The sequence below is a fragment of the Triturus cristatus genome, chromosome 3_2 (genome assembly GCF_964204655.1).
Source record: "Triturus cristatus chromosome 3_2, aTriCri1.1, whole genome shotgun sequence".
In the NCBI taxonomy this organism is placed as follows: Eukaryota; Metazoa; Chordata; class Amphibia; order Caudata; family Salamandridae; genus Triturus; species Triturus cristatus.
In genome coordinates, this window is record NC_140584.1 from 1105363872 (window position 1) to 1105387280 (window position 23409).

General features: G+C 46.4%; 1 protein-coding gene across 2 annotated transcripts in view; it reads left to right on the forward strand.

Moving 5' to 3' along the window:
- The window catches only part of PITPNM3 (PITPNM family member 3), a 1847214-nt gene that overhangs the window by 1381471 nt on the left and 442334 nt on the right, over positions 1 to 23409 (forward strand). The window contains exon 1 of one of the 2 annotated variants that reach the window (XM_085649908.1): positions 14234 to 14389. The exons of the other annotated variant lie outside the window; for it this stretch is intronic. Coding sequence (XP_085506034.1) covers positions 14340 to 14389 — 50 coding nt within the window. The 5' untranslated portion in view covers positions 14234 to 14339. Of the gene's footprint in view, positions 1 to 14233; positions 14390 to 23409 lie in introns of those variants that run through there. 2 annotated transcript variants of the gene reach the window in all.

Consider the following 23409-nt stretch of genomic DNA (forward strand, 5'->3'; position numbering starts at 1 on the left):
TACCAGTGATGCCAGCACTATGTCAGGGGTGGTTCCTATCATGCAAAGGATTCCCACCATATTCCATGAATGAAAAACCTTATCTTAGGACCAGATATAACCTAGGAGCAGACATCATGATTCCAAAGATGCCCACAGTAAGCCAAGGATGGCCAGAATTTTGCTAGAGTTGAGTGCTGCATCATGGAAAGATTGTGTATCAAAATGACCCCAGATGCTATGTATTGCCTAGAATGCTAGCAGTGTTGTAGAGGAAACCATCATCCTGGAGTGCATCACAGCAGACACATTAACTCTCTCTCTCTCTCTCCTCTCTCTCTCTCTCTCTCTATATATATATATATATATACATACATTACCTACTGGCGGTCGCCGGTAGGTAGTTATAGTTAGGACCTATTATCCATAGGAAAATCACAACATTCTATTCCCAAAAACTTTGGCGCAGATTGACAAATCTTTGCGATATTTTCAAAACTCGTGGGGCGCTCCGGTCCGCTCCTATCTTGAAAGTTTTGGGGGGATTCGTCTAGCGGGGGCTGAGAAAAAAGGGGGGTCCCAAAACATGTTTTCCCCATGCAATTTCCCATAGGAAACTATAGACACGGCTACAGCTCGAACTGCTGAACGGAATTACACCAAATTTGGCAAAAAGGTAGCCCTTGGTTCAGAAAGATCCCTTTTTGTTAAATGGTGTAAATCCGTTCAGTAGTTGCTGAGAAAATCAAAATTACAAAAGTTTAGATATTTATGGCCGCGGAGGATCCGCGCACCCTTGTGATCACGAGCTGCATGCTAATTGGCTGTCAACAATCCAAACCAGGAAGTGTTGGCAGCCATCTTGTGCCTCGGTAGAACCGAGGCACAAGAAAACAGAAAAAGTAATGCGCAAAACAAGAAAAGGGGGCAGGGTAGAAACACCCTGACCCCCTAGGTCTGCTCAGGGGGTCCCACAAGGACCCCCAGGGCCCAAAAAAGCTATTTTTAAAAACAATCGGCGAGATTCGTGCGAATTTCGGCCGAAATTTAAAAAAAATACGAAGCATGGGCTCCCGCGCTTCGTTAATCTTTAGCCCCTGGGTGGGCCAGGTCCCGGGGGCAGAGAAAAAAAAAAGTGTGGAGGGCCCCAATCCCCCCCACACGGCCCCGGGTACTGCCAGCTCCCCGGGGCTTTGCTCAAATATTTGCGGGGGACACACAGCCCCCCCGCAGTCCCAGCCCGGGGCTTTAATTTTTAACGTGGGGGGGCATCCAAGCCCCCCCAAGTCCCGGGGACAGCCAGCACCTGGGGCTTTAATTAATTAATTGCGTAGTGGGGGCAAACGGCTCCCCGCTGCCTCGGGGACCGCCACCCCCTGGGGCTTTTTGGGGGGCTTGAGCCCCCCCACACGCCCCGGGGACCGCCACCTCCCTGGGGCACTAAGTATTTAAATTTGGTGGTCTCCCACCCTGCCATAGCAAGCTGCTTTGGTTACTGGAAGAGAGAGCAGGAAGCCTTCTCTCTCTTCCAGAGACGATTGCTTTTCCACACTGGGAGCTGCATCTTAGTAGCTCCCCATGTGGAAAAGCAATGCCGGCTCAAGCAGGACGCGGGGAGCCGGCCCCCCCTCCCCAAATATAAAAAAAAAAATTTTTTTTAAAAAGAAAGGAAAGGCCGGCCCCGGGTGATGGGGTCCCCGGGGCCATCATGAGGGGTGCTACGCAGTCCTCCTCCAATGATTAATGTAAATAAAAATAAATGGCCATGCCCCGGGAGGGGGGCCACGTGTCCCCTTCCAAATTTTTATTGAAAAGAAATAAATAAAATAGGGGTCAAGCCCTGGGGAATGGGGTCCCCAGGGCCAATAAATTAGAAAAAGAAGGGGGGCCAAATAGCCCCCTTCTTAAACAAGCACTGGCATAGCCAATAGGTCTCACCTTTGGGACCTTATAAGTGTTTAGCCATGCAACAGTTGCATAACTAAATACTTATAAGGTCCCAAAAGCCAGACCTATTGGCTATGCCAATGCTTGTTTTTTTACATCCAAACACCAGCCGTGTCGATACAATACTGGCCAGGAAGCAATACTATGCCGTATTAACTTCTATGTTGTCTATATTAAGTAGCTTCCATATACAATGTGGGAACACCACCACCTTGTGGACAGTTGTAGTAAGAAAGAGCAACAAGGAAGCTATCGACTTCAGGAATGTGAAAGAAAGCTCTCGTATCTTGAAAGCTGATGACACATGAGGAGCGACGAAAGCCATATGGTGCCTCTGCTCGTAAGCGCGTGTCTGCGCACATGCACGCAAGCTCTAGGCCACAGTGTAGCACTTTGAAAAGCCCCTTACTAAAAGTCGAGCAGCAGCACATGCGCTGCTCTAGGCTTGACCTAAAAACCCTTATTGGTAAGAATAAAGGTGGCTACTGTCAATATGGGATTGAAGTTTCACAGTTGCCGGGTAGCAGGCAGATTTGTGGTTGGACTGAACTTGCCAAGGTCAGTGGTATCCAAATAAGTTGTAAAGAGTGGCACAACTTGAATAATTTTGAGGTAGGAGGGTAAAGCACCCAGCATTAAAAGTCTCAATGGAGACTTGGGCAAACGTTATTTGACATTCTTCATCAGAGTAACCTTTTAAGTCAAAAACCAAAGAGCAAAAATCCGATTTGCTGATAAATAAAAGAAGGACCAGCATGGGATGGTTCAGGGACTCTGGCTGGAGAAGGGTAGTGACCACTCTTGCCGTCAATGTCCTTCCTTATCAAGCGGTTTTATCCATTAATTAAAGAGTAGTAGCCAAACGTGACACCAAGGCAACGAAAAAGGCTTGATACTAAATACAATAACTCACCACGGGGAACATTCCCAGGGCGAAACTCTTACCTTGTGCAGTTTGGACTTTAATAATATAATTTCTCATTTGGCGGATGGAACTATGCTTTTCTAGATTAGTATGCACGTTTAAGAGGAGTAAAATCATTCTGGGGTTCAGATTTTACAACATGCTTCTCTGGGGCACTGGTATTCTGGGCCAAACATGAGACGACGACCTCAAATTAATGAAAAAAGTGAAATGGAACTGTGTGGCCATCTGATAATTTAGACCCCTGTAAAAGATGTAGTAACATCCTGTGTTACATAGCCAGCTGCATGCTGCCTCAGAAATTAATCATTTAAAAGCTTCAAAGCAATGAAGCTCGCTGTTTCTGATGAGTACAATTTATTCGAACAGCCATTAATTTAAAAGGAGCGCGTGAAGTACGCTCAGGCGTGCCAGGGAGGTCAGTCTCAACACTGATCTGTATTTGAAGCCCTGGTTGCGTTCCATGGCACTCGCTGTTCGAACTCAGCTGCGTCATTAGCCGACGCTGAAGACACGAGCCAAGGTCGTCTTGCGGCCTTGGCTGACAGGTAAAATGGTAATATCACGCTCGGAACCACCACAGCGAGGGGAAAAAAGGAGAAGTGAGATTAGATAAGAGATTGAAATTATCCTTGTGAATAGTTTTAAGGGATGTGACATAGACGTGTATATATTGGAAAGCAAAGACGAGGGAAATGCTGCGTGGCTGCTCCGTCAGCGGTATTTTTATTAGGTAATGTCACAGTAAAGAAACCGGACACCATTCTCTGATCTCAGCGAGATAAAGAAAGCCTTCTTCTCAGTGGTTAACTTGTTAAACAAGCATTGGCTGCGATATGTGGTGGGGAGGGGGAGAAGCGCGAGTGTTACACGCGCATGCGCGGCGGCAAAAGTGAATGCCGCTGCGCGTGTAAGGGTTGAAAGCCAGATGGCTCTGTAAGGCGCGCGCCCACGCACATGCACTCAAGCTCTAGGCTCATGGCAGCATTTTCTGAAGCCCCCTTACTAAAAGTCTCGAGAGCAGCGCATGCACGCTGGCTCAGCGAGACCTAAACAAAAAAATTAAAAAAAAGACCGGCATCGCGCCAGAGTCCACACCCTCTCCCTGCAGCACTCTGCAAACGCGCCCCTGGCGCGTTTGCTGAGGGGGAACTAATTCCCCTTGAGTACTGGGGTCCCAGAGGCCAACTAGCCCACCAGGAACCTCCAGTATGCGCCAGGGAGCTGCGTTGCAGAGAGGTGTTCTGTGGCCATGTGCCTTTTTACATCTCTCTGCAACACAGCTCTGTGGCACTTAATGGAGGTACCTGGTGGGCTAGTTGCACCCCAGGGATTCTCGGGATCAAGGGGAGTTAATCCCCCAACTTAAAACGTGCCACAGGGCGCGTTTGCACAGTGGTGAAGGGAGGGGACGGTGCCTGAGGTGACGTGTGCAAACACGCCCTGTGGAGTGTTTTAAGTTGGGGAAATAATTCCCCTTCAATCCTGAGGGCCCCTGGGGGCCAACTAGCCCACCAGGTGCTTCCAGTAAGCACCACTGCACTGCGTTGCAGAGAGGTGGTCCAAGCTGTGCCCCTTTTTACACCTCTCTGCAACAGCGCTTACTGGAGGTACCTAGTGGGCTAGTTTGACCGTAGGGACTCTCAGGATTCAAGGGGACTTAATCTCCCAACTTAAAACGGCCACAGGGCATGTTTACACAGTGGTGAAGGGAGGGGACGGTGCCTGAGGTGACGTGTGCAAACACGCCCTGTGGCACGTTTTAAGTTGGGGAAATAATTCCCCTTCAATCTTGAGGGCCTCTGGGGGCTAACTATCAAACCAGGTGCTTCCAGTAAGCGCCACTACGCAGCGTTGCAGAGAGGTGGTCCAGGCCGTGCCCCTTTTTACACCTCTCTGCAACACAGCTCTGTGGCGCTTACTGGAGGTACCTAATGGGCTAGTTGGACCCTAGGGACCCTCAGGATTCAAGGGGACTTAATCTCCCAACTTCAAATGGCCACAGGGTGCGTTTACACAGTGGGGAAGGGAGGGGACGGGGCCTGAGGTGACGTGTGCAAACACGCCCTGTGGCACGTTTGAAGTTTGGGAAATAATTCCCCTTCAATCCTGAGGGCCCCTTGGGGGCCAACTAGCCCACCAGGTGCTTCCAGTAAGCACCACTGCACTGCGTTGCAGAGAGGTGGTTCAGGCCGTGCCCCTTTTTACACCTCTCTGCACCGCAGCTCTGTGGCGCTTACTGGAGGTACCTAGTGGGCTAGTTGGACCCTAGGGACCCTCAGGATTCAAGGGGACCTAATCCCCCAACTTAAAACGGCCACAGGGTGTGTTTACACAGTGGTGAAGGGAGGGGACCGGGCCTGAGGTGACGTGTGCAAACACGCCCTGTGGCGCGTTTTAAGTTGGGGAAATAATTCCTCTTCAATCCTGAGGGCCCCTGGGAGCCAACTAGCCCAACGGGTGCTTCCAGTAAGCGCCACTGTGCTGCGTTGCAGAGAGGTGGTCCAGGCCGTGCCCCTTTTTACACCACTCTGCAACACAGCTCTGTGGCGCTTACTGGAGGTACCTAGTGGGCTAGTTGGACCCTAGGGGCCCTCAGGATTCAAGGGGACTTAATCTACCGACTTAAAACGGCCACAGGGCACGTTTACACAGTGGTGAAGGGAGGGGACGGGGCCTGAGGTGACATGTGAAAACACGCCCTGTGGCGCATTTTCAGTTGGGGATAATATTCCCCTTCAATCCTGAGGGTCCCTGGGGGCCAACTAGCCCACCAGGTGCTTCTAAGCGCCACTGCGCTGCGTTGCAGCGAGGTGGTCCAGGCCGTGTCCCTTTTTACACCTCTCAGCAATGCAGCTCTATGGCGCTTACTGGAGGTACCTAGTGGGCTAGTTGGACCCTAGGGACCCTCAGGATTCAAGGGGACTTGGGGACATATTAAGGACGGCGTCAACATTATCGCCGGTTTAGCGGCAGAAAACTGCCGCTAAAGCCGCGATAATGGGCTTGATAATATGCCCTGGAGAATTCGAATAGAAGCCCATGTTCACACCAGAACATGGACCACTATTGGAATTCTCCAGGGCATATTATCAAGCCCATTATCACCGCTTTAGCGGCAGTTTTCTGCCGCTAAACCGGCGATAATTTTTAACGCCGTCCTTGATACTATGCCCCTATGCCCCTTAATCTCCTAACTTAAAACGGCCACAGGGCGTGTTTACACAGTGGTGATGGGAGGGGACCGGGCATGAGGTGACGTGTGCAAACATGCCCTGTGGCTCGTTTTACGTTGGGGAATTAAGTCCCCTTTAATCCTGAGAGTCCCTGGGTCCAACTAGCCCACCATGTACCTCCAGTAAGCACCACAGAGCTGCATTGCAGAGAGGTGGTCCGAGGCCATGCCCATTTTACATCTCTTTGCAATGCAACTCTGTGGCACTTACTGGACATACCTGGTGGGTTAGTTGTCCCCCAGGGACCCTCAGGATTCAAGGGAACTTTATTCCCCAACTTAAAACGCCCACAGGGCTTGTTTGCACACATATCACCTCAGGCCCCCTCTCTTCACCAGTGTGCAAACGCACCCCGTGGCACTTTTTAAGAGGTAGTTTTAATCCCCCTGCCCTATTATGTACTAGGGGCTTACAGAGGAGGTCATGCTAATCACAGGGGTGCCCCAACGCATAGTCTATGTAGGTGTTTTCACTGTATTCTAAGTGTCTTTTAGCATACCACTGGCTCTAGGCCTGGTTAGTCAGTCAGTTAACACCAGTACCCGTCCGAAAAAGTTGTGGGCACAGGATGATTTTGTAACACGACCTCTTTCTGCTCCTCCGTTTGTTCTTTCTGCACATGTCTTGCTTCTTCCTGCACTTTTCTTCGTTTTTGAGGACTTCTGTTGCTTCTTTCTGAATTTCTTTTGCTTCTTTTTGTGCGTTTTTTCTTCTTTCTTCACATGTCCTACCTCTGTAGGCATAGTTAGAAATTAGCATTTAAAAAACCTTTGAAATTCACTTAAAAAACCATAGGTTTCAGGCATGTTATAGTTAGGAATTAGCATTTAAAAAACCTTTGAAATTCACTGAAAAAACCATAGGTTTCAGGCACGTTATAGTTAGAAATTATCATTTAAAAAACCTAAGAAATTCACTGAAAAAACCCATAGGTTTCAGGGGTGTTATAGTTAGTTGGACATTTCACTCGTACAAAACCAGTGAAATTCCCCCGTTATAGTTAGTTCAGCTAACTATAACTCGCGTGCCCGCAATGCACTGCTGATGATGTCACATATTACATCACTCATGACGTGGTCAGTGAAATCACTCATGACATCACTGATGACATCTCAAATGACATCACTGATTACATCACTGATGACATCATCCTTGAGATAGAGTGGCAGACCTCCTCTCACCCTAATATAAACTTTGATACACACACTCAAAAATAGAAACTAATATTTTCAAAACAATGGACATACCAATACCACTTACAACACACCTATTCAGTAATTCCAAGATCTACACACACATCCACTCCTTCACCAACAGTCCTATACAGTCACTCATACATGTAGTCAATCATCATATGTACTCATACACCTATACATCCTGTTACACACTGACACTCACCCATAGAGTTACTTACACACATAGTCACACATGCAAACAAAGTATCAAACATCCATTTACTTGCATATACAGTTATACACACACCACCACACTTACTTCTACAGAAACTTACACATACGTACTCTCAAAAGCAATCACTTATAGAAACCCATACTAATTTATACAGGAACTCTTCCAATCGCTCACTCTCACGTAAACTCACTTATATACACCAATACTCACATATACTAGTTTAAAACATATGTAGTTACTCATAAAGACACTATTGAGACAGTCATTCACTCACTAACACACCCATACACACACTCATCCACCCATACAGTCCTGCTCACCTGCTGTCTTCAACACATACAAACAGTGAGTCACTCATTCATGCATCTATGCACTAAGTAATACCCCCCACCGAACCATACAGACACTCAGATACTCATACTGATACTCAAAAAACCAACTAATAACCTATATAGACACTCATGTAGCTACTCACCAACCCATGCAGCCACTTATACACAAAGTGAGAGACTGGTACAGATATGTACATATTTAAACATTATTCAGTAACCCATGTATTCACTAAGATACACTTAATCAGTAAGTTATACAATCAATAATTCAAAAAAGAAATCATCCATTTAGACACTTACAAACCCATTTATTCTTCCATCGACCTTGAGATATACATATATAAAACATATTTAATCTTCAGAAAAACACACATTCACTGGATGATGTAATCCTGTCATCAGTGATGTCATTTGAGATGTCATCAGTGATGTCACTGACCATGTCATGAGTGATGTAATATGTGACGTCATCAGCAGTGCATTGCATATATATATCTTTCTCCACATCTCTCTCTTTCTTACTCTCCCTTCCACACAATAACCTTGCACAACCACAATTGTTGTAACAGTAGTAGTTCATTTGACCAGACTGGAAAACAATATTTGTTATGTAGAATTATTCCCAATTATCAAAGAATATAAGCAAAAAGCACTGGCAAATGTGGTTCTGTCATGAGCGTTCCATACACCTTGCTCTGGACAAGCTGGTGCATTATTGCCTTCCGCTGTGACTAGAAGTATGGGGCCTCCAGGACGAGTTATCACCATGTAGCTAATGCACAAAGGATCTGGCCAACTTGCAGACCTAGGGCTGTCAGTCACACCGTAAATGCGAACACCTGCAATCTGTTGCCTGGTGTCTGGGGCATTGATGGACAGCACATTACTAGAGATCTGAGAACCACATGTTCAGGCTCGGCTCTCCAGCGAGACAGCTGGCCGCTTTTGATGCTCGTGCAGACTTTCCCACATGTTCGTAGAAAAGCCCTGCTACCTTTAGTGGGACCACTAGCGGACCCATTAGGGTTAGTACTCTCATAGAATGCATCCATCAGGTAGTGCGATGTCTCCAGGCATTTTTTGCCTGTAGTCCTGGATCAATAACATAGTGCACTACTTGGGGCTCTATTCACCAACAGTAACATCAAAATTCACCAATATGCCTATGATACACAACTCCATTTGAAAGTCTCCTCTGCTTCATACTTCCAATGCATTAAACACCAGAGGCGGCTGGTGTTAAAGCGGCTGGGGCCATGCCCCACTGATCTGCAAGCCCCAATTAACACTTTTTCTCTATTATTTATAGCGCAGTATTTCTGTGCCGGACTGCCTTATATGTAGTCCTATTGAGAGGCAGGCAGCCAGGCATTAGCAGGCCAATCCTGCTCATGTCCGAATGCATAGAGTGTTGACACCATTATGGAGGGATTATATTTTTACAGCCCTTTGTTCCCAGAAAAAGAGGCGGTGCTGAGGTGAATTATGGTGCTGACATATTGAAGCCTGCCTTCTGTCAGCTGGATCTCTGCTGCTTGTGCATCACTTGACGTGCTCCAGCCTTTTCACGTTCAGCAGATTCCCCCATTCCGAAGTCTGTTTTTAATGTTTACTAGAATGCAGACTGCTAGGCTTTCTGTGCTTCGGCAGGGCCCTGGGATCACAATGGCAGCATAACTTCTGATGCAGTTAAATGCATGAGTTAGCATTACTATAAAAGACAAAGCTCCTTATTTTCAGCAGATATTACCTTTAGGTTAAGGATATTTGGATGAAGTAGATGCGAGGAATGATTCCTAATAGCCACTTGGCTGCCAGTGCTTTCCTGGCAATACAAAAAATAGCTGGATAATTGAAATCTATAGCACAGTTTAAAAAGTCAAGTCCATATTTTTTAGTCTTGCTGAAAACCTTAATAGCCCAGGGAGTTACATGTCTACTGCTGACATCTGGTGTGATCTTTGAAGCATAAGTTGGTATCCCTGTGAGGGCATTGCAACTAGTTGTCCGGGTTCAGTTTGATTTGGGAACTGTAACATCTGTGTTTACAGCACTAAGAAACTGTGAAACCTGGTCTGAAGGGCTACACAAATGTATTTATTTATTTATTTTGCAGAGTTTTATATAGCGCTGGCCAGACCCGGAGGTATCAGAGCGCTTTACATGAGGATTAGCGAGTTACAAAATTACATCAATTACAGGAGCCTAGTTTCACATAGGAAAAACAGTGTGACACAATAAGAAGAATTACTATAGAATAGAATACCATATACACACGTCCTATGGGGAATAGAAGGTAGAGGGGGAAAAATAAAAAGGGGTGGGAAAAAGATCAGGCCAGGTAGTACCAGCAAAGGGGAAAGTACTTCAGGGGAGCCAAAAAGTCAATGTAAAAGTCAAACAAACCGTCTAGGAGATCAGCAATCATAACATCCGGTGTCGCGTGACTGAGCAAGATGTGAAGGGTGTATGAGACCCAAGTGGGGGGGGTTCAACCCGGGGTAAAGGTCAGTCAGGCGCCACAGGGCGTAGTCCGGCGGCATGTGAATTGGATTGAAGCAGCCAAGATGGAGGACCAGGGTCACGGGCACCGATGGCATTAAGACAAAATGGCGGAACATGCAAATAATCCAATCCACAAAACCACAAGGGAGATGGCTCCACGGAGCAGGGCTGGGTGGGGGGGAGCAGCCACCGGAGCAAGGAGGGAGGAGGGCTGGAGGTCACCGAACACACTCAGGTCGTTAACATGCACACATTTGGGACTGCAGGGGCAGCTGACTGGTCATTCGGCATGCCGCAAAGTCAGCTCGGGCACCCACGCAGTAACCCCGGAAAAGGGGGGCAGCAGCGTGGACCAGGGTGCACACCTCCCCCGACTCAAAGAAGTGGAAACAAGCTCGGGGGCACTGAATTGCAGTGCCTAGGAACTCCCTCAGCTGCACCCATGCAGGGGTACCTGTGTTATTGTGTCATAATTTATTGCATCTGCGAGTAGTATTTTCTATTGCACCTGCATAATACTTCAGGTGGTGAACTCGGAAGTATTGGAATATTAAAGAATGCAGAGTTTCCCTTTAGAATTGCCTTTTAAACCTGTATTCATGCAATTTCTTTGGGAAATGTGTTGGCCAATGCATCACATTGGCTTCTAGCTTAAAAAAAAAAAATCCTGTGGTAAACTCCATTCCTCCCAACCCCCTTCAGGAGTGCAACACTTGTCAGTTATTACTGCCTCCCCGTTTTAAAATGTCGCCAGCTGCCACTATTAAACACTGCATTCACTTCACCCAGACCTGAATGTCCAGCACCTACCTCATGCTCAACCCCACCGAAACAGAATTCCTGGATCAGGAACTGTGTGAACCCTATGTTTCACTGAATGCCAAGACACTTTGGGGCATATTTATAATAACTGGCGCATCCCTGCATATCAGCAGGGATGCGCCAGTTATTTTGCGCACCAGCTCCGCCCCCATGGATGCGCCGCATTTATAATGCGGCGCACCATGGGGCAAAAACGGCACAGATGCGTCACGCATCTGTGCCGTAAAAGTGGCGCATTGCTGGAGTTGTGTCACAAGCGCGACGCAGCTCCAGCAAGGCTCTGGGGTGCCCTATCTGCACAATGCTGCGTCAATCCTTACGCCTGCTTCAAGCAGGCGCAGGGTTTTGACGCAGCATGGGCTCAAAAGTGACTGAGTGAAATCTTGTAGATTTCACTCAGCCACTTTTAGGAGGCGTTCCTGCGCCGGAACGCCCCCACCTGCCCTGGAACGCCTACATGCGGCGCAGGGCTTTGCAACGTGACGCATCTCCCAGATGCGTCACGTTGTAAATACCCCGCACCATGGCGCAGGATTTGCGCCGCTGCTGCGTCACAAAAGTGACGCAACAGCGGCGTAAATGAGGCGCAAGTCAAACATAAATCTGCCCCTTTGAATACGCTCTGCACACAAACCTCTCCCTCAAGGAACCCATTGCCAAGAAGCAATAATGTCTCAGTACCATCTCTCTGCACCAAAGAATGTGAAACTGTTCCTCCCAGAAAGTCACTTCAGAAATGCTGTTCAAGCCCTCGTGCACTCCCATCTCGATGATAGCAAAGCTCTGCTCCATGGCCAATCAGACTCCACACTGGCCCATCTGCTGCCCTCCCCCCTACCCCCCCTTTAAGGGCATCCTGCATGCTTCACCATGTCTCATCTATGGCATGAAGAAATATTACCATATTAACTCCACTTTGTCCCCTTGAAACCACTTATTTGAAAATAGCTGCTCTCTTCAATCAATACAGAAGGACAAATTATACCTATTATTAGTGGATGTAAAAACACTCCGTTGAAATTTGCATTATTTGTGCCAGGATTCCTCATGTTTTTGTTCCAAATTAGGGGCCTGCTTACGAGTGTGTTGGTTAATTCCGACCCATGCATAAACCCCTGTAATTAGCAGATGCGTTAACTAACTCCATCTTTGGCAAATATCTGCAGGTCAGACCCGCAAAATTTACCGGGGTAAAAGAATCCGGTATTGACCATCTCATGCGGGTTTTGGTGCGTTAAACACAAAAATCAGCATTTTACTCCCCGTAAACTTGTAATAGTTTTTTTTTTGCACCCGATAAATACTGTACCCCGTGGTATTGTTATTTATCAAGTGCATTAAATGACACCTAAGCTTGTAATCAGGGCCTAGGTGTTTGTTTATCAAAATGGTAATAGGGGCAAGCAGGTTTTGCTCTCTTTTGCCATGTGTCAATATCACATTTAAACATTTAGCTCAGCTGGTTTCTGTCAGCACAAAACTGGTGGTACATACATGACTGTGCTAAAACTGGAGCTAGGAAAGCCTGCTCTTGACCCATAAGCACTCATTACCCACCAATCCGAGGTGCGCAAATAAGGAAGGGGCGCTAATTGTGCACCTGGAAAACGACGTACCCCATGGTCTTAGTTTTTAATAGATTAAGGGGCATATTAACAGCTGGCCGTGCTTAGTGATAATTATATTATCGCAGGCTATCTCTGTTATTTATCGCCCTGGTAGCGCGTTATTAACAACGCGTTACTCCAGTGCGATAAAAATTCCAGAGATAGCGAGGTTATCGCCCTTTTGCAGGGAACATCGCTGGTTTTCCAGCGATGTTCCCTGCAAAAGGGCGATAACCTTGCTGTCATATCAGCATAATCCACCCCCCTATGTTAGGGATGGCTAAATCAGGATTTTAGCAGACGTTAGGTTTTGGCGAAAAGGGCAGTTTTCGCCAAAATCTAATGTGTGCTAAAACATGTGGGCTGCCTTGTAAATATCGCGATGTAAACATCAGCTATATTTGCAAGTTAATCCATCTTGGGTACGCCCACATTGCATCTCATTGGAGATGCAAATGAGGCGTTGGGAAAAGGGGTGCTAACATGCGATTATGCATGTTAGCACCCTCTTGTAAATAGGGTGCTGGTTTTATCAAGCAGAGATAAAGCCCTTGTAAATATGCCCCTCAGTACTTACACCTGTGATAATTTTTTTATTCGTGTCTTAGAAGGCATCGGGAGCGTGAGAGTGCAAAAATTGGCGCGAACTCCATTCGCACCATTTTCTGCACGAATGCTTCGGTCTAAATGTCTTGATAGCAGAGGCGCAACTAGAGCCAAATTTCGGGGGGGGGGGCTGAGCAAAAATTTCGGGGGGGGCTGAACTTTAAGCAATAGGAGTGGAGCTGCAGGGGCTCTTAGAAGGGGTGAAGGGGTGAAACAACAGCGAGGCCTCATTAACATGCAAATGGTCTTTTAAAGACCTGTGAAGTGCTCGGGTGCTCGGGTGCGGCTGCTTTTTTGCCCGGGGGGCTGTCTCATCCCGGGCTGCCACACACGACGGGGGGGCTGAAGCCCTGTGAGTCCAATGGGTGTTGCGCGCCTGCTTGATAGTAGTACCTGTGTGTGAACATTGATCGAATTCACGTTTCTTATCATCTTTCCCTTTATATTCAAAACGACTGCACTTTGTGCTGTTTTTCACTTTAAGGGCAGTTTGTTTATTTCAATTGAAACATACGGGGCCAACCAGATGGCCACGTTTCTTCTCAGTGGGAGAAAACACGTGGCAGCTGAGACTTTCCATGACACATGTGTTTTCGCAATGCCGCATCATCTAATCTCACTCCTGATGCCACCTATTCCAGTGTCAATATTTCCTGAATCGCGTTGTGTCTGCCTGGTGTTTCCGTAGCTCACCTCGGGGATTCATTTCCAAAGAGTATTTCTCGCTTCGGGGGATCAGTGCGCTCACAAATGTGTCTGTGGGAGATGGCTGGGGCCACACGCGGATACCGGAGCAGGGTGCACCCTTGAAAACAGGTTTCACAGGAGGCGACGAGCACTCAGAGCGCTTGGATATATTTGGCACTGGTGCAGGAAGGGAGACTGGGGGCCAGGACTGAAACTGGAACTCAGCTGCACTCCGCTTTCTGCCCTGCAGTGGGAACACGCCCACAATGTAAAGGACGTTATTATGGATGGGCTGCTCGTGCAGAGAGCCTCCACCACCGGAAGTCAGCACAGGTGAGCTATGACCACCAGGTATGTAAGGCCATATTGGCATTCACACCCATTGGTGACAGGAGAGCACCGGATTGGCATAAGGATGGCAAATACGGCAATATTTTTTAGTCAGAAGTCAAAACTGATGCTAATTTACGTGGGATTTTTCCACTGGTGGAATCTCCCATCAGTGACCGCAGGACAGTGCGTAATCCAGCATAACGTCATCTATTGCTTCACTGTGCTCAATGTATAGAAATCGAGGAGGGAGAGGTGTGGCGCAGCGGCCAGGGTGGCTGACTCTGGAGCACAGGGCTCACGGTTCAGTTCTAATCCCTGCACCGGGGCAGGTCACCTCTGCGCCATGTGACTCTGGGCAATAACTCACTTAATCGCCCGACTGCCCCGACCGCCTTGAGACTCTTAGGGGTCATAGATTTTCTGGGGAGGGGCCTGTCTGAGGGACAGCAGCCTCCGAATGAGAGTAAGGCTTGGGAGGAGGTCTCCTATGAGAAGTTAATGCACAGTCCCTACTGCCTGTCAGAGGTAGACCTTCTGCCAGGTGTCAATCTCTCCATCACTGAAAGCATCTGCCTCGAAACTCTCAAGGCAGGCCAGTCCCCTCGCACTATACTATGCCCTGATGACCTCGCCAACTAACATCCTTCACTCATCTAACATTCATCAGCAAGATCATTGAAAACTCAGGCCCTCATTTAAGGGCATTCAACATAGGGTAGTGCAGTCATCTTGCTGTGCTGCCGTACGCCAAAGTGAAAGAGCCGGAATGAACCATATTTATGCACTACAGTGCATTCCTGTACTTTCGTCCTGCGCTGGTGCCCTTTCAGCTGCCTAGGGCCAATGAAGGCCCCTTGCACTGTGGTGGAAGGGGGCCTGTATTGTCGGTAGGATTGTTTTTGTGCAGGAAGGGGCACTTTCCTGCACAGACACAATTCTATGAGGTGGTTTCATCTTTCTATTTGTGCTGCAAAATGCAGCACTCATAGAAAGAGGAAATAACGAGGAGAAATAAATAAATTTCACCTTGTTTCGTACACCTTGGGAGGTGTAAGAATTTTCCACTTCCCCAGGTTTACTTGATCTTGTAAATCTGGTGCAACATCAAAATCCATGGGTGGTGCATGGGAAAACCCACTGCAATGCCCATGGAATGCCTCCCTAACGCAGAATGAGGCAACGCAGCGATTTGCGCTGCCTTGCCTTAATCCATATTTATGAGGACATCCAAAGCCAGGCATAGTAACTTTGCATGGCTTCACAGATATGAAGTTGTAATCCACGCAACCAGAGCATCACAAAACGTAACACTCTGTCAGCGCAGGGCACCCAAAACTATCAGAGTGGACCATCCCACCCGCATTCGAATCCTGCAGTCTTGAATGGAATTCACTGGCACATTTTTGACTGGTGCTTCTCCAACCATTCCAAAAAAACACTAGTTCATTCACATGGGCACTAGCTGGTCCCAGAAGATACTTATCACTTCTGTACCCCCACAAGGTTCCATACTCTCCTCTGTCATCTTTGTCCTTTAGATTGGTAGATGGGGCCACTTGTTGCTCCACTCACAGATGACAACATCAGCATTCACCAATAGGCCAATGATACCCAACTCTACCTGAAAGTCTCACCTGCTTTAGGCATCCAGTGCCTCAAACACTGTGTGCTCATCATCCAGACCTGGACGCCCAGCGCTTACTCATTCCTGTTATTTGTCAGAGAACAACAAGAACAACAAACAAGGTACAGTACAACAAGTGATTTACATAGAGAGAAAGAGGCAAGACTGTATCACACCTATCACTACAATGGGTTATGGTCATAATCAAAATACAGTGGTGCACGAATCTGGAAGAGTAGTCATCTTAATCTTCCTCACAGGAGAGACTCCAAAAAAATCGTTTTAGGTAAAATGCAAATCAATTTAGCAAACTTACCCAATTATTTACAACCAAGTCACATAGTGCACAGACTCAATAGTAATTTTCCTTTAAAAGTTGATTTCTTTATTCATGATCTTTTATTTTTTTAAATTAAAAATGTCTTCTATTCAAATAAAAGATCTTTTTAATTAAAAAGAAAAAAAACCATGTATAAAGAAATCAAATTTGAAGGAAAAACCACTACTGAGTCCGTACACTGTGTGACTCAGTTGTAATTAATTGTATAATTTTGCTAAATTGATTTGCATATTATTGTATGTATATGTAAAGTTGTATATATAATGTATTTTAAATGCTATTTTTATTCATTAATTTAAATTTTGTATTATATGTTTTTTATGAACTTTTATGGTCGTTGGTGGCCGAAATAAAGTTATCGAACGAACGAACAAACGAACGATTTGCATATTACCAAAAATGATTACAATTATTGGGTACTGAGTCATTTATGTCTGGTAAAGAAACAGTACAAACTTGACTCAATGACATAAACCTTGAGAGCTTCAAACCCCAACTTTCACTGAATGCCTCGTCACTTGGATTCACCCTGGTCACCAACCTCAATCCATCAAACAATCAAGATTTATAAAGTGTGGCTATTCACCCAAAAGGGTATTCAGGCACTAGCAGGTCCTGGAAGATTATTTGAACAGCCAAATCTTGAAGTCCCTACAGAATTCCAGAAGTGATGTGATGGTCCGGAGTTGCATGGGGAGGGTTTTCCAGGTCTTTGCTGCAATGTGGGAGAAGGATGAACTCCACTTTTGCTGTGGTAGATGCGTGGAGTATGAGCAAGTAACAGGGAGGCGGAGCAAAGTGTTCTCGACTGTTGGTGGAATGTTCAGGTTGTGTTTAATGTTGGTGGGTTCTTGGTTCTGTAGAGCATTGTGTGCATGGGTCAACAGCTTGAATTAGCATCTCTTATGTACAGGGAGCCAGTTGAGTTGCCTGATGTGGGGTGTGATGTGTGTTTTTCAGGGAAGGTCAAGGGTGAGTCTGGCTGCCGCATTCTGTAGGGTCTGTAGTCTCTGTAGTAGGTGTGGAGCGATTCCTACATATATAGCATTACTGTAGTCCAGTTGGTCTGTGTTATTGTGCATATCGTGTGCAGGGGTAGCTACTTGAATATTTTACATAGCATGCGCAGAGTGAAGAAGCTGGTGGAGGAGACGGTGTTGCTGTGTGGTTTCATGTTGCCGGCAACGTTCTCTCACAGCTCTTGTGATAGTGTGATGTTGTTTTCACTGGCATCACTAATGGAGAATCCCTTCATGATGCTAAAAAGTTCCTTGGTGTTGTTGGCTCTAGCCGTGGCCGCTGCAGGTAAGGGCGGTGGGGCCAGGTAAGGGGAGATTTCAAGAGATGACAAGGGAAAATTAAGGATTTATTTAATTTTCCCTCGTGGTTGTCTTTCGCAATTCCCCCTCACCTGGCCCCACTGCTCTTACCTGCAGCAGCCGCAGCTGCTCGTCGCTGGTTTTGATGAGCTAGGCTAGGGCTGTCTTCTTCGTTACTCTTAGCAGGTGGTGGTAGAGGTTGAGTAAGGTTTTGAAGGCTCTTCTGTTGGAGGTGTCCTTGCTGGTGCGCCTTCTTCTCTCTAGCTGGTTGTTGCTCTTGATGGAGATGATACTGTCAGTAAAATTCGTGATCCAGGCGTTGAAGTTCTTAACTCCTTGTTTGAGGTTGGTGGTGGTAGAGGGGTTGGAGGTATTGAGGATGTCTGTCCAGTTGGTCTCTGATATTTTGTTCTACCTCTGGTAGGGGGGTGGTCATCTTGGGGGTGGTGGTGTGGCAGCTGGAGATGCTGAAGTGGATGATGGACTGGTCAGTCCTTTTGAGTTCTATGACTTGGCTGTATTTGACACGGTGGCTGGAGGTGAAGATGGGGTCCAGCGTATGTCCTCTGCTGTGTGTAGAGCTGGGTCAATCCGAGACTGCTCTTATTGTCCAGGAGTTGTGCAGTCTTGTTGTTGTTGGGGTCGTCAATGTGGAAATTTAGGTGGCTGAGGAAGATGCAGTCCTTGGAGAATAAGGCTAGGTTGCAATTAAATCTACAATGGTGTTGCAGAAGCTGGAGCACGGGCACTTTATGGTCTGGTTGTGGATATTTGCTGTTCCTCCTCCCTGCTTTGTGCGTTCCTGGTCAGTGATTTTATATCTGTCGGGAATCGCTATGGCAATGTCTGGGGCAGATGTGCAGCTGAGTCAGGTCTTGGTGAGGAAGACGATGTTGAGTGGGAGAGTGGTGATGATTCCCATAATTCAATGGAATGCTTGCACATGGAGAGCATGATAAGGTGTAGACAGTGGAGTCGGTGTGGCACTTCTGGCATGGTGTGACGAGAGGTTGGTGTGGGGGTTTGTGGTGTGACAGTGGCCGTGCTGGTGCAGGAGAAGGTAGCTTGGGAGAACTGTCCTACGAAAGAGTGCGGTGTGGCAGCAGCATTTGCTGGGTCATCTAATGTTCAGGACGTGGAGGTGGTTGTCATTTGCCTTTGGCGCGGCCGTGCTGCTGCCTCCTTCAAGTAGGCCCTGGAAGGTGGGAGGGGTGCTAAGAGGCAGTGGGCGGGGCAAGGCGGGAGGTGGAAGAGCAGTGATTGAAGAGGGGTTTGGCGAGCGGCGGGAAACGGGCAGAAGAGCGCGTGCGCAGTGAACAAAAACTAAAGATTAAGCTCAAAGGAATGCACAGAAAAGGCCAAAATAAAAAGCACAATGGCAAAAGTGAAAGATTAAGCTCATAGGAATGCTTTGAAAAGGACAAAACAGAAAGATCAGTGAGCAAAAGTGAATGATTAAGCTCAATGAAATTAGCAGGAAAGAATAGGAGCAGTGAGACAGAGTGCAAGGTGGAAATAGAAGCAAGAGTTTAGGAAACAGAAGCAGCGGGGAGGGCTGGCAGCGCAGTTGACTCAGGGTGGAAGTGGGTCTGTGCCCTGCTCATCCTCACCCTTAATGAACACAGTGCGGAGAAACAAAGATGTCCTGATACCAGCTGTCTTTATTATAGAAAATGAAACCGTTCCTCCAAGAAAATGACTTCAGAACTGCTGTTCAAGACCTCATACTCTCGCATCTGGATGCTGGTAATTCTCTACACCATGACTGGTCAGATTCCACACTGCCCCCCCTCCCTTAATGTTAACCTCCACACTGCCTGAAGAAATATGATCACATCGCCCCGATCCTGCTAGACCTACACTGGCTTCCCTTGCTGGCCCACACCAAAGCCATCACAACCAGCACCCCTGCTCATCTTTCAGTCAAGCTCACCATCTCTGGTGGCACTCAGCACACTTGCAGCCAGGACACCATCAGGCTGCAGATCAAGGAGTGTAAAACAGCAAAAAACAATGCTGCTTGCCTTTTCCATCTATACACCCTGGAAAGGGAAAAACATCTCCATATCCTTCAGGTCTGCCCGAAAGCTACTCCAATTTAGGAGTTGAAAGAACACCACATCACAATGCATTATTCATCTTCAAACTAGTCATCTGTCCAAAAGCATAACACAAGCCTCAACATCCCCCGCAGTGCGCCACCCTGTCGAACATGGCACAACTGCTTCCCTGACTATCCTCTCTAACAGGGCCTGAACTGCCCGTGGGGACTGAATGTAACTTTCCCCCAGGAGCTGCTGCGTTGCACTCACTCAGCATGGTGCACAGTGCCCCGGCAGAGCAGCACAGTGGATGGCACCTGACTCAGTCCCAGTACTGCCAGAGAGCAAAACCCGGTCAGGATATCGGACTAATGATGGGCGTCAGACACTGTGTCAGTTTGCCGTATGTACACAGTAATTCTGTTGTGCTTGAAGATATAAAATTTGCCTAAGAAGCTGGTTGACTGAGGGTGTTAATGTCCATAGATTAGTTTGCTTGATTTTTTTCCAGAGTGCTTCTTTTCATCCTTCTTCTTGAATATACCACCGACAGGCCATAATTGCGACACTATGGGAGAGATTTTCAAAAGATCTGCGCAATGAAGCGCAGCCCCCAGCAAGGCTGCACTGCATTGCGTGACCAGGAGGGAGCAGGAGAGCGCCATTTCTTCAGAGATATAACTCACTCCTTTCCCTTGCGCCGGCGTTGATTTCAGCTGCCGTGCACTAGGCACATACCTTAGCGCCATAGGGCCAAAGCATCACTCCTGTTAGTGCCTCCTTTGAAAGGGCGTTAACTTTTGGCACAAAACCATGTCTACAAATCTTTATAAATATGGTTTTGTGTTAAAAGGCATGGGTGGTTGCATGGGAACTCCCAAGTCCAAACCCATGTAACGTCCCCTCGGCGCTAAGCAACGCAAAGCAGTGCTTCGCGCTGCTTTGCCCTACTTTGAGGGAGCTCTCCATCACAAACAAGTTTTGCGCTGGAAAGTAAATAGCACAAAAAACATTTTGCGCTGGTTAGCATCACTTTTGTAGCGCTAACCCAGCGCAAAATATTTGTAAATTTCCCACGTTTTTTATTATTTCGTGGATAATTAGAGACTTGCCATTTCTCCAAGAGCAGTTTATACAAATATGCTCCAATTCTTTTTTATTATACCTTGAGTTCATGGCTTTCAAGCTAACCCAATTAACAAAGGTTTGTTTCAACAAGCAAAATATTTCATGAGCGAAATATTTAATGGGCATCTGACACCTATGTTTCGCACAATTTGTTCAATTCGAACAGAAAAATCATTTCTTCCAATACTGTTCCGTTTGCAGTAATCTTGTTTATTGCAGCTAAACCTATTCCTATATCCTTTCGAAGGTGTTGTCTTATTTGTACAAAAGCATTGACATTTATATTTTAAGAGTAAGCTTAGCTACGTGTCTGGGTCTGTCACCTTTATTTTCTGCAAAGTACAATGAACGTGACACGCGCACTCCTATAGAGGTTCTTCCATAGATTGAGAAATGTAGTCCGACCATACGGAATGCGACACAACTCTATATACGTCAGATGACATGCTTTCTAAAGGGATTGCCTCACCTGACACAGGTTTGCAGCATTCGTCGGACCTCTTTCTTGGAGCTCCTTCTTTTTCTGACACTTTAGTTTATCAATTAACTGGTCTCAGTACTTCCCCTTTGCCCTCTGCTTGGTTACCGCGTGAAGACTGCTCGCTAGCAGGTGACCCAATGCTATCCTGTGGGAGAGGTAGGTCTCACGGTAGTGAAAAGCGAAACATGTAAAACCTAAAAGTACATGTTTAACCTTTTAATTACAATGCACCCTGCCCTATGGGCTACCTTGGGCTTACCATAGGGGTGACATATGTAGTAAAATGGGAGATAAAGGCTTGGTGAGGGGGTAATTTTGCCAAGTCGAATTGGCAGTTTAAAGCTGCCAGCAGGCGGGAATGACAGGCTTGAGACAGGGCCGACTTAGGTGGGTGGCAAAATAACTGCTTCAGGCCCACTAGTAACATTTAATTTACCAGAGCTGGGTGTATGGTATACCACTTTATTAGCGACTTATAAGCAAATACATATACCCATCAGATGTGAGCCAATCTTACCATGTTTTAGGGAGTGAGCACAAGCATTTTAGCACTTCTCTAGCAATGGTAAAGTGCAGAGTCCTAAGGTAAACAGAAACAAATGCAGTAAAAATAAGAAGGGTGGAGGAAAATGTTTGGGGGTGACCGTGCAGAGAGAACCAAATCCCACAGAGATTTTATTGCCTCTTGTAACTACTTTATCATGTGGCAAGAGTTGAAATGGCTGACTGAGCCATCCAATACATAAGACATTCTACTGTGGTTAGAAATGAAGAAAGTATGTTTGCCCTTCTTTTTCGTCCGTAAATTCTTTATGACTATGAACTCACAGCATTTGTTGCTTATTCTGTGACCTACCATCCACCAAGAAGGTCCTGAACAGATTTGACTTCCCCACTGCTAACAAAGTCTTGGACTCGGTTGATGATTCGCTGTGGTTTAACTCCAAATGTCTGATCAGGAAAAGGCCGTCCTTTTGAAAAAACATGGACAATAATGGGATCTGTCAGTGCCAGATGTATTAAAGAATGTTGCATGTACCCCCATCCTATTCTTTGTGCCAAATATGATTTGCAGATTGGGCCCTTTTTCCATTTGTTTAGATAACAGAACTAAATAAAATCCTCCTTGGGCTCTGGCCTTTCCTGATATTTATGGCATTGATGGACACCTTGTAAAGGTGGTCATGAAGCGTACAAGGTGATCAGGGAGAAGAAGTTCCCAGAGTGTCTGAGCATAGAATCCAATAATGATTGCCTTCCATTGCGCCAAAACAAGTCTACATTACGTAAAGTCCAGGGAGAGGCCAATCTGCCAGTGTCTCCCCACTAGTCCGGTTCAATTTCTTTCTCCTGCTAAAGGTCTTCAGGCCCCCTCAAAGACTCCATGGCACCAAGATGATTTTGCCACCTGTGTTGGCAATCATGTTTTTAAAAGTTTCAACACACTTTTCCTAGGATGCCTGATTGTTAACTGGTCCTGGCCTCTGTGTGGGAAATTGTGATGCAAATTTTCAGAATTGATAGTAGCAATTCTCAACAAAGGCATATTTTTGTTAATGCAGGTGGTTTAGATTTCTTCTGTCATGGCCAGGAAATATTCTACTGTACATATTAACTGCAGAAGGATGAAATCCATCACTTTGTATTGGAAGTTTGTCCTCACTCTCCCTGTAGATGAGTAATGTCACTCTTACATTTTTAGTAACTTTGAATTATTCAAAAAATCTGAGTGTAAAGTTACTCAAAAGTGTGGATGTACATGCCTCCACCCCCTGATAAAAGAGGTGGTCCAAATTCATACATATGAGTACTATTTATTTTTTACATGAAATTATATTTATTTATACTTCCAACTATTTTATATATTTTGAAATTAATTTAACACTATTTCCCATGGGGTTTTATTTTAAGTCTTTAACTTCATTGACTTCCATGGGAAGGAGGTGCAGTAACAGTGGTAAGTTACTTTAGCGGTAAATTACTTCAACTCTCAGCTGTGCCCCATTGTCCAGCCACTCCTACTGTCACTCCCACATTTACTACTGAAGTGTTTAGAGACTCCGCAGTCAGGGTGGAGATCTCCACA